The sequence below is a fragment of the Onychostoma macrolepis genome, chromosome 24 (assembly GCF_012432095.1).
Source record: "Onychostoma macrolepis isolate SWU-2019 chromosome 24, ASM1243209v1, whole genome shotgun sequence".
NCBI lineage: Eukaryota > Metazoa > Chordata > Actinopteri > Cypriniformes > Cyprinidae > Onychostoma > Onychostoma macrolepis.
Genome location: NC_081178.1, coordinates 26,716,952 through 26,729,031, shown reverse-complemented (window position 1 = coordinate 26,729,031; position 12,080 = coordinate 26,716,952). Strand labels below are relative to the sequence as shown.

At 35.4% G+C, this 12,080-nt stretch overlaps 1 protein-coding gene across 1 annotated transcript in view; it reads left to right on the top strand.

The window, feature by feature from the left end:
* si:dkey-225n22.4 (collagen alpha-1(XXI) chain) overlaps window positions 1-11,904 on the top strand; it is a 42,429-nt gene extending 30,525 nt beyond the window's left edge. Inside the window, exons 20-30 of the mRNA XM_058765944.1 lie at window positions 849-902; window positions 1,214-1,267; window positions 1,377-1,448; window positions 3,063-3,098; window positions 4,161-4,205; window positions 5,910-5,942; window positions 7,092-7,238; window positions 7,548-7,602; window positions 9,891-10,082; window positions 10,181-10,258; window positions 10,601-11,904. Of these exons, the coding sequence (XP_058621927.1) occupies window positions 849-902; window positions 1,214-1,267; window positions 1,377-1,448; window positions 3,063-3,098; window positions 4,161-4,205; window positions 5,910-5,942; window positions 7,092-7,238; window positions 7,548-7,602; window positions 9,891-10,082; window positions 10,181-10,258; window positions 10,601-10,791 (957 nt within the window). The 3' untranslated portion in view covers window positions 10,792-11,904. The remainder of the gene's footprint in view (window positions 1-848; window positions 903-1,213; window positions 1,268-1,376; window positions 1,449-3,062; window positions 3,099-4,160; window positions 4,206-5,909; window positions 5,943-7,091; window positions 7,239-7,547; window positions 7,603-9,890; window positions 10,083-10,180; window positions 10,259-10,600) is intronic.
* Window positions 11,905-12,080: the final 176 nt, after the last annotated feature.

The following is a 12,080-nucleotide window of genomic DNA, read 5'->3' as shown; positions in this document are numbered from 1 at the left end:
ATACGTATATATTCATTGTTACATCTTTGAAAATTGTAGTGCATCACAACATGACAAACAAACCTTCAGATATTATACTGCATTTTAATTTTGTTTACAATTATTTATAAAAAAAGATGTAATGCATTGCAAAGTACATTATGAAAACCTTTATAATGCATTACACATAAAGGCTTTTAAGTGTCACCAAAATTTACTTTGCAAAATGTAATGCTTTTGCAATGCAAAACATGAATATCTGCCTCAGTATTTTTTTCTTGTCTTCCAGTGCAAAAATCACTATTAACTTTTCAAAGATTATTAACTCAAGATATGTTTACTGGAGAAGCAGTGACATTAAAACACGAACACATATCTGTCAATAGGCTCAAAAATATCAACTTACTTCAAAGGGAAACCAAGTTTTATTCCTCATTGACAGATATTTTATTTCTCAGTAAACAATATTTCATGTCTTCGTCATGGCATCTCCAGTAAATGCATCTTGATTTAGGGATGTTTAGATATTTGTAATGGAAAACAAGACAAATTTAATTAATTAATTTGCAGTGCATGCAAAATTTAATGCCATGAATTTAAGACTTTCTTCTCTGATGTAAGACCTTACAATGTGACTTTTTATGACCTGCAGAAACACTGTGTGTTAGAATCTGTTTTGCACATCATAATTCCATTTCTATTAATTTATGCCATGTCTGACAGTGAATTAATAATTGAAGTGAGTTAATTTCCTATTTTGGTCAAGTAAGAGTCTTCTGGAGTTGTGCTGAAGGTTTATTTGCCGCTGTGTGTTATCAGCGTTCGGTGCTTCAGTTTAACTCTGAATTCTGTCTGATTAAATCCTTCAGGGCGCGCCGGGGCCTTCGGGGCCCCCCGGAGCAGACGGACTCCGCGGCCCCAAGGTTGGTCTACTCCAAACATCACCTTTAGCAATTATGCTAATACCTTGACTTGAATCAGGTGGGAATAGCCGTGCTGAGATTACATTTATTCTGTTCCTGGATTTGTGCCCTTATCAAATGGATTATAGAAGTACGCTGAACAAAATCATTTAGGTTGCCAGTTTTGTAACAGTATTTCATTTATTTAATATTTAAAGTGATTAATAGTCTTTTATCAGTGTATGGAAACAAATGGCTTCTTCTAGCCATGTTATAATGGAGGAGTTATATATGCATGCATCACATGTGTGTATTTGTGGACATTAATTCAGGGTAATGCAGGAGAAAATGGAGATGCAGGTATTCCTGGAGCCGCAGGTCAAAAGGTAAGAGCCTCGTCTTTTGTAGCTTAGATTTTGTTAAGTGACTTAGTTGTGAGGTTAGCATTCAGAGTCCTCTGGGTAAGCGAGGTAAAGAGTTTTGTGAATCTTACAGGGCGAGCGGGGTGAGACGGGATTTCCAGGCCTTCAGGGAGCCATGGGCCCTCCTGGATTTAAAGGACACAAGGTAATGCTGCCGTCCCATTAAACACCTGCATGCACGAGTCATTTTTTTAATGTTTCTGAGTCTCTTCTGCTCACCGAGGCTGCATTTATTTGATCAAAATACAGTAAAAATTGCGAAATATTATTACAATTTCAAATAGCTGTTTTCTATGTGAATATCTGTTAAACTGTAATTGATTGAGGACTGTTTTTCATAAATAATTTTGAGTGAAGTCTCTTCTGCTCACCAAGGCTGCATTTATTTGATCAAAATACAGTAAAAATTGCGAAATATTATTACAATTTCAAATAGCTGTTTTCTATGTGAATATCTGTTAAACTGTAATTGATTGAGGACTGTTTTTCATAAATATTTTTGAGTGAAGTCTCTTCTGCTCACCAAGGCTGCATTTATTTGATCAAAATACAGTACAAATTGTGAAATATTATTATAGAGTAAAACAGCTGTTTTCTATGTGAATATCTGCTAAACTGTAATTAATTGTGGACTGTTTTTCATAAATATTTTTGAATGAAGTCTTTTCACAAAAACTGCATGTATTTGATAAAATACAGTAAAAATTGTGAAATATTATTACAGTTTAAAATAACTGAAATCATTCTAAGATGCTGATTTGCTGCTCAAGAAACATTTCTGATTATTATCAATGTTGAAAACAGTCGTGCTGCACAATATTATTGTGGAAACTGATGCATTTTATTTTTCAGGATTCACAGATGAATAAAAAGTTAAAAAGAACAACATTTATTTGAAATAGAAATCTAAACATTATAAATGTTTTTACAGTGATTAATTTAATGAATACTTGATCAGTAAATGTATTAATTTATTTTACCTCCAAAGCTTTTAATGGCCGTGTATATTAATTAATTAATTGGCATATCTAAATAAATATGACTTAATATATAAACTGATTAAAAATGTTTAAAATATAAACATTAAGGATTCTTTGATGTTCAAAAGAACAGCATGTATTAGAAACAGAAAACTTTTGTTACAGTGTAACAATTTAATGCATCCTATCTGAATAAAAGTATTGAAAAAATCATACTGACCATAAACAATTAGCCATGGCTTTAGTGACAGCAAGGCCATGGATTTGATTCCCAGAGACACACATGCTGATAAAATGTCACTCTGGATAAAAGTGTTTGTCAGGTGAATAATTAAGCACCAGAAAGGTTTGATCTGGATAAAGGATCACAATCCTCTAATGCAACACGCTGTGAAACCATGTTAAGGTCGAATAGATGCAAGAAACCAGCTCTCATGTTCTGAAACACCTTGAGCTTCCAGTAGTTTCCAGCAGAGATGTGCATGGCTTGAGCTTGAACATGCTGCTCACAGTGGCAGTATGTTTTATGTAGGCTATATATGCATATTCATACTATAAATGCAGTATTGAGATGTCTAGGGAAGTGCCGGCTCTGTCACTGCAATAAATCTATTGTCATTTGGATAAAGCGTCAGCTAAATGACTGCTTGTGTGGAAGATATGCCCAATATACTGGCTTTTCAGCTCATTAAATATAGTTTTTGACTGATATGTTAAAGAAGAGTGTTCTCCTGCTGCGCAGAGGTGGAAGTAAGTCTGTGTTTCTCTCTTATTTTCAGGGAGAGAGAGGAGAACTCGGACCCAGAGGCATTCAGGTGGATCCCCAGTCATTTCCTTCACACTTTAAAAACACTTTTGACTAATACTGCATGTGATTCATCAGAGGTTTGCATTGGGCTTCAGCACAGATTCAGATTCGTCTCTTATCTCGAATATGACTCTAACCTAGATGATAGCCGTAGTGTGAAATTAGTGGAAAAGGATAACTTTATCATCGATTTGTGCCATTTTTTTTGGAATCTAAAATCTGTGATGGTCTCATATCTCAGTATGCAGAGATTAGCAGAAATAAGACATTAGAGGCTGGTTTCTCAGAAAAATGTAAATGCTGGATCTCATTGCTGTGTTTGTTTGAGTGTCTGACCAACAGTGGCTCAACCAATGGCGTGAGTTTGGGGCGGAGCTATGTGTTTTACTGACCAATAGCAGACGGGGGGAGTGCTTGGTGAAACCTGTTTGAGAAACATTATTTAATAATAAATACATTTTAAATAAATAAGCCACAAATATATTTGCTAAAATACACTGGCCATTTTTTTTTGTATATTTTTGAAAATATATTTTAAAATTCTAAATGTACTTTTAAAATATATACTATATTTCAAAATATATTTTCCCCTCCGTATATTTAAATTCATGAAAATATATTCACATTTGTTTGTTTATAACTCATGTGAACATTATGACACCTTTGAATAAAAATCAGCAAGGAACATACTTTACAATGTTAAAAAATATATAATATTACAATATATATATATAGCGTAAATTCTGAAATATAATTTGGTCAGGAAAAAAAAAATGCCATATGCGTTTATGAAAACATGGTTACTAAATCATAGATATACTAATGTTATAATGACTAATTTCTAGTGATTTTTCTTATGCTTACACTACAAGATCAACCAGCACAGTGGTTTAGCGTAGCAGTCTCAGTAGGGTGCACCACACTAAGCGTAGTTGGCTCAGTGTCTCAGTTAAAAGGATGTGACACAGTCTTCTAAAGGTTATAGGGAGCCACCTGCTGTTATTGAATGCTAATGATAACCTTTCAGAGTTTGAGACCCCTGCTAACACAGACCTCCTCCCATTCGCAGGGTGAAAAAGGCAGCAAAGGCTTCGCTGGATTGCCTGGCTTTCCAGTAAGTGTGCAAACTCTCCTCATCCAGCAGGGGGCGCGTCTCCTTATAGCACCGCAGCTCCTCTACATCAGGGCTGAAAGCAGAAAAAGCCAATGTATAGCATTCAGAATTTAAGAAGGGATGTACATCAGGAGAATTGGAATTGGAATGAGAAACAACATGAGGATGTTTTGCGACATGAATAATTACATCATTTTTAGGAAGACAAACTTGTCATTTTAGGTTAATTAATATATACAGTATATATCAACACACTCATTAACTCAATGAGGAATTATAAGAATAAGTAAGTTTAATAATTACAGTCATTTGAATAGAAAGCTCTTAAACTGCCACATTCAAATACTTTTATCTGGTTGAATCTTTTTTTTTTTGCAGAAGAAACTCCTGATTTCTGTGTAAAAGCTCAATAAATCCCCAGAAACCTTAGTCACAGACACTGACTCACAAATGACATGTGTGAGATACTAATGTGCGTCTTTGTCATACGCTTGAGAAATCTTTCGATGGAATAAAGTCCGCTTTTTGAAATAAAAACAGCCATTGGTCCATGTCTCATCAACATCACCTAGATGCAAATATAACACTGTATGCAGTAACTTTGCGTCAAGAGTATAAAATTACAACATACAGAATCAAAACAGGACTTCTGTTATGAAACAGCAATTTCCAAACATGAAATACATTGTCATTTGAAGTAAAAACATACATGAAACCTGTTAGAAATGGGAACAATATTAACATATATACATATTTGTATGGGTTAGGTATATATGTACAATATATTTTTAGGCACATCGCAAACCTGCCAATACAATACAACGCAATTGATATTATATAATATATTATATAGCAATTGATATTATATAAATAAATGTTTTATATTTACTTATATAATATCAATTATTATATAATATAATGTAATTTATTGCAAAAACATATATAAACACATAGTTTATGTTGTTTTGATAAAGTTGCATAAATAAAATATACATGACATGTATAGTTGCTACATATAATGACATATGAAAAGCATACGCATTTGACTAAAGTGATTATACTGTATATATATATATATATATATATATATATATATATTGTATAATATATGTGTGTGTGTGTGTGTGTGTTACAAACGTATATTTTCATCCACCCAGAGAATGTACATGTAAAAGCTATATGTGGCCTTATAAGTAACATTTATGGCAATATTTCTCTTGGGCAATATATTACATTTCCATATGGGCAAAGACATTTAGGAAGGAACATATTTTTGAATATATAACTAACTGTTTATGTAGCTTACATCTAAAATCAGAGTAATATCTATCTGGCACAAAAATTGCATGCACAATAAAATGTGACTAAAATTTTGTAACACTTTGCTTCTACTTGTTGAAAAAAGTAGCTTGTTATCAGGCAAACCCTTCAGTGCTTGCTTACACATTATTGTGGTCTGAACTGTCCGGTGTGCCGACACTGAAATGTCCAGCTTCTGTTGACGTGTCTTTACATGATTCAGTCTGCAAACACACGCAGGGCTTGAGAATCATTTGGTGGGGTTCCCTGTGTGTGGCTTTGAAGAGCTTTTCTTCCTGTCGCCGCTGTGAATATTGAGCCTGTCTGTGTGTTTAATAACAGAATTTTTTCTCTGTCTCTTATTTTATCATAAAAGTTTCCTCTTTCTCGTTCCTCCTGAACCAGGGTGAAGTGGGACCCAGAGGCAGCAAAGGAGAGGTGTGTAGAATTACACGGCTCGTTCACATTTAAACCATTCCTGCCTATTTACAGAAGAAACAAGAGCGTCTCCACCTCCTGAAGGGAGTAACATGGGACGGCAGAGCACTTCTGAGCGCTTTGAAGCATGTCGTCCACAAAGTGTTTACATTTGACAGCTTGACAGTTATACTAAGCTGGTTTCAGTGTGCTGTCAGAGCAAACCGGCAAACTGGATGCCCTGTAAACTACAGGGAATTTCCTATGTATATTTATTGTTTTGTATTCGTGGGCAAATCAGTAGCAGACATATGCAAATCAGTCGCTTCCTTTAAAAGAATGTATTTTTTTATCCAGAGAAATTGAACATGTTGATTAAATATTCTTGTACTGTATGTTTGCTCCACTCTAGAGCTGCACGATTTGTGCAGAAAGTCATATTGTGATTATTTTGACAAATATTTTGATTTGCGAGTTAACCATTGCTATGAAAAACATTTTAACATTTCATACCGCTGCTCAACAACAAGCATTCAAATCTGATTTATTTTTCAGTCTATTTTGAATATGGTGGCATATTATCAGATGAAAAGCTTTAAAAATTTAAATGAAAATTACAAAAGCTGCCTTGACAACTAACTGAACATGTAAGTTTGAGTACTAAAATTACTAACTAAAATGCAAAAAAAAAAAAAAATATATATATATATATATATATATATATATATATACTGTATATATACAGTATATATATATATATATGACAAAATCGTGTAACAAGCTAATTCTAAATATTATTAACTACTATACTAAAACTGTATATTATAGATAGATAGATTGATAGATAATATATTATATTTCTGTAAAATTTCAGAAAAATATGCAAATGCATTCACAAATCATGTCATAAGCAAACCACATTCAGACCAAGCATGCTTGGAGTATGGATAGTACACTACAGAACAGAGCAGCACACAATGCATTTTAATGATACGTTCGTTTAATATGCAACCTTTTCACAATTCAGTAATCATGCAAGGCCACATCATGATTTTAATTCAATTAATTGTGCAGCTCTACTCTGCTGTTAAATGCAGCAGTCATGCTTGCATGGAGAATATAAATGCAAGCATGCAGTAGGCTTTAAGTGTGCTGTTTGGAATCTACTAGAAAGGTACGCTGGGTGAGAGCGGGGTCAAAGGTCCAGACGGACAGAAGGGAGACATGGGACACATCGGTGTAGTCGGGCCGCGCGGATTCCCCGGTCAAGATGGTTTGCCAGGGCTACCGGGCGCTCCGGGCTTTCCAGGGAAGCCTGTGAGTATTCTTACATTTCTCACAACCACGCGATAGCAATTAACATTTTTGTTATAGCCACCAGGTCTTTCTTTTCACAAGAAAGTATGACAAAGTAAACAAAGCATGGCATGGCTGGGGCAATGTCAGGATGCATCATTTGGGCTGATTCATGAAATAACTGACAAGGCCTGAGGTCAAGACTGTGTAATTGAGTTCCTTTCTTATGTTTCCTCCTTTGTTATCTGTGAAGCCTTTAATTTCTTTGAAAGCTCTATGTGTTTTTCATGTAGCGACGCCATCTAATGAGTGACTCAATGTGTGTTTCAGGGTAAGCCTCCCTCAGAGGAGTACTTAATAAAACTCTGTGGGGACATTTTGAGAAGTGAGTATCTGACCTTGTTCAAGGTCATTATTCTCTCAAGAACAAAGAGCCCAAGGAGCTTTTCCTTTTTTAATATGAACAAGCCTGATACATAAAGAGCCGAGAATAGCATGCAGCGTCCAATTAAAGCTGTTAGATAAAAGCAAAGTTCACTAGAAAGGAGCTTTTGTTACGGAAACTTGCTGAGCTATCAGAGTTTTTACAGTTTGCTTTGAATTAAAGGGGTCATATCGTACATTCTGTTAGCATTTTTCTTTTTTCCCTGTGGTCCACTTATAAATCTAGTGAGCTGCCTCGCTGCATATTGTCTACATGCGGCCTAACCATCACAGAAACTTCAAATTGACTGATCTGAAATGCTCAACTGTACTTTGGCAGCAACTCCAGAGATGTTTTATTTTTCATGAGGAGACGACAACCTCTCCAATGGAGTCAACAGTCAACTCATGAATCATATGTTTCTCGATAACCAACCATGTTATCGCCTTGACATCACTGATGTAGGAGATGTATTATAGTTGAATTGTTTGTGGACACCACAAAAATGCATTAGAAATGCCAGAAACAGAATCGTCACTGACTTCTGTTATGTGGAGTAAACTCCAAAAATAGTTCAATCCAAAGTGAATGTTTAATGTCAAACAAGCTGAAGATTAGCTGATGTATGATAAAATAAAAATACCAACATACTCATTGAGAAAACATGCCTCTTCATACATTTGTGCAAAATCCCAAAAATGTACATAAACATACAATTAACTGACAGTAAAACACCAATAACCTTTATTCCTTTTCACACAAATTTTGATTATGGGGCAGATTATGTGCAGTTTCTTGCCCAATTCTATGTTATGAGCTCAAAACACTTGTACCATAGTGCATGATTTGTAAACTAAAACATTTTGATGTTTGCATCACATAACCAGCTCCATATGTTTAGCTTTTCTAACAGAGTAAACTTGCTCGGTAGCACACCCGGTACAGCATTACACTTGTGCGTCCCATGAAATAAGAGTCATGATAAAACATCTCAAACACTTTTATCAAGCTTAAAATGTTTTTTTTTTTTTTATCTCACGTTGGCTTTAGTTAATGCTATGGGTTAGGTTTAGCATAGGTGTCATGCTATTTTCAAATGTGACAGAACAGTAACCTTCTAGTGACACGCACCAGACTTTTAATTTTTCTAACTGCTGCAGTACATACAATGACCAAGACAATAAAACACTACCATATTCACTTTTACCTGTTTTGGATAAAACAAAATATGTTTTTAATGCCACTCACTGGACGTTTCACTTTGAAAGTGTTGCAAAACGTGCAGGAAGCAACAAAATATAATTTTGCAAAAATGTTGCACATGCACATTTTTCAAATGACCCTGGATTCAAAAATACATACCATATATAAATATTCAGTGCAATAATTTTTATTGATGTTTCAATATCGACTAACTTATATTTTACTATCAACTTTTCTGTTGCTTTGTCCACCATTTTGGATTTATTTTTACTTCACTTGACTCTTGGAACACAGCAATATTAGTCAGATTTCTTTTTTTGCCACAAAACAGTCTCATGAGTTTTCCCATGACCATTTTCCTTCCCTTTTTTCAGCTCTTAGAATTAAACTGGACATGTTTAGGCATTGCATCATTGACTTGTAAATGCAGTGTTATATTCGTGAATTTGATGGCAGACATTAAGTAGTGATGTAACAGAAGTAGTGATGGACTCTTTCTTCCATATTATGATTCATATATGAAAGAACTGAATTAGCAAGAAAAAAAAAAAAATTAGGGTGTTGTTCTGTGATGATTTAAATGCAAGCTTGGAGAACTCCTGCATACATCACCAGAGGGTCTGTTGTTTCACTAGAAGATTGACATTTTGATAAAAAATTTGATTGCATTTAAATGCATGGATGAATCACTTATAGTGTAGAGTCTGGAGCAACTTTACCACTCACAAGGTCCATGAGAACAACTAAATACAGGAACGTGAGGAAAAATTCCAGCACTACTTGTGATAAGGAGATATTTAACAATAATATAAATATCATAATATAATTCAATAAATATCTCCTTATCACAAGTAGTGCTGGAATTTTTCCTCACGTTCCTGAATCACTTATAGTGCAATAAGATGCATATGAAAATAGATTGGGTGAATGTTGATAGTCTGTTTTCATATTACAGTGAGGGTCAAGTAAATTTTGATTTCTCATCATATGACCCTGTGTGCATCCGTCGGTGTTCAATAATCTCTACTGTGACGCATCTCTATCAGATCAGCTGCCGCAGCTACTGCAGACGATGAGCCCTCAGCGCTGTGAACCCTGTGAGACCGTTAAAGGCCCTCCGGGACCCCCTGGAGCTCCAGGGTCTAAAGGGTCCAGCGGGCCCCAGGGCTATCCCGGCAGACACGGCGCTCAGGGCTACCCGGGGCCTCCGGGCATCCAAGGACCTCCAGGAGTCAAAGGTAACAGAGACGCCTGGCTGGAACACTTCCAGATTATGTAAATGGATTTGGCTTTGGGATTGTATTTTAATTGCATAACATGTTTGGCACTCTTGTAGGGGACACAGGCCTGCGGGGATTTAAGGGCAATAAAGGAGAGAGCAGACCAGGATACCCAGGGCCTCCTGGAGACACAGGTACAATGACATTACTATATTACTAATCCTCACATTCAGGTCCGTTTTGATCCAAAAGAGATACATAATAAAAAATAGTTTTTACTAAGTAAATGATACTACCCTTTTCAGAATTTTTTTTTCAGATGTAGCCAAAAAAACAAACTAAACATTTTGTGTTCGGGTCAGACTTTCTTAATTATTTATTTTTGGTAAGAAATGCACTTATAGGTTTCGTAAATTTAATGTAATGTCTGATCTGTGGTGTGACAGATGTAAATGCATATGGCACAAATGTATATGCAGCGATTGGGGAGGAATCTTGTGTAAGTGTCAGATTGTGTATTCCCTCAACACCAACAGGGATCCAGGGTCCTCGCGGCAGTGATGGCATTGGTATTCAGGGTCCTCCGGGAATCCCGGGTAAATCCGGGGCTCCGGGCATCTCGGGGAAGCAGGGTCCTCCAGGGCCGGCCGGCGTGTGCGACATGTCCATCTGCTACCAATCCTATGACCTCAGGGATGAGCGCTACAGTAAAGGGCCTGATTTCTGACGCGCGTTTGAGCGAACACATGGGCTCAGCTCTCGGACTGCCAGAAGCGCCGCAGCAAATCCAGAGGAATTTACTCACATGGCTTTGGATGTTGTCTGTGCATTGCTATGGTGCTATGAAACATCAGGGGCTTGTAGATGAATGATGTGAAACTTAAAAGTGAAACCAGCCTTCCGATGCATGAAGAGTAACACCAATGATGCAAGGGTGCATGCATAAGGTCATTTGCAAAATAATACTGCAAGCATATTAATGTGTATAGATGTTAATGTGTCATAAACATTAATATTTATCAGCATTACTTATGAATATTAATTATTAATGTACTAATTTGTTGCCAAACAAGGAACTTTTGCAACATGATATGAGATGCAATAATACAAGCATTAGTTTGTGTGTGGTTTGGTACTAATGGAGATTAAGAATAAATGGCTTTATTACTTCAGGGACAGACATAAAGAGGAAAAGCGTTATGTTTCTGTTTGTGTTTGGCAAAAAGATGACTTTAGTTTTGATTTCCCCAGTACTTGGCTGAGAATCTTGGATTGGACAGCTTTCTAAGACACTACAGCCATCATATTTTCATATTTAACTGAATTACTAAATGTGCTTTAAATTGCTGGCTAGGTTGGTTTAATGAATAGCAACTGTTTTTGCATTATTTGCATACTTTTTTTTTTTTTTTTTTTGCACTGCCTGAAGGGAAGGTAAATTCACACTAACCTCATTAAACATAATCCCATTTAATAAAAGGAACACAAACCATTATGATCAAAACTATTCAATTTGATGTGTGTTCATGAACTCATAATGGATTTTATTCTTGTCTTTTGGCAGTAAAGCATTTAAGCTGTATAAGGTACGATATACAAATCTGAAAGATGTAATTATTTTAAATATTGTTTTTGTGAATCCATACAAAATGCTTATTATATTTTCTTCCAATGAAATCTTGAATAAACTGATATCACATTTTTTCTTATATAATCTTTTACTCTAGCATTAATTCTAATCTGTTGTTTTATTCACTCATTGTATTTTCATTAAGTTTCATATAACTTTTTTTTTTTTTTTTTACAAATCTTTGGGAAATGTTTTACATGGCATAAGTCTAATTTATCTTTTAGAGCTCTAGTATTTTCTAAGAATGACTTTGTTGAAATAAAAGGTAATGGACACTTTGTGGTTGGTCTGTGGTCTGTGTATAGCGATCATGTATGTAGTCAAGGCTTCAAACACACGTAGAGTCTTGAGAAAATTCTGACGTCACATAAAAGGAAGTAGTTTCA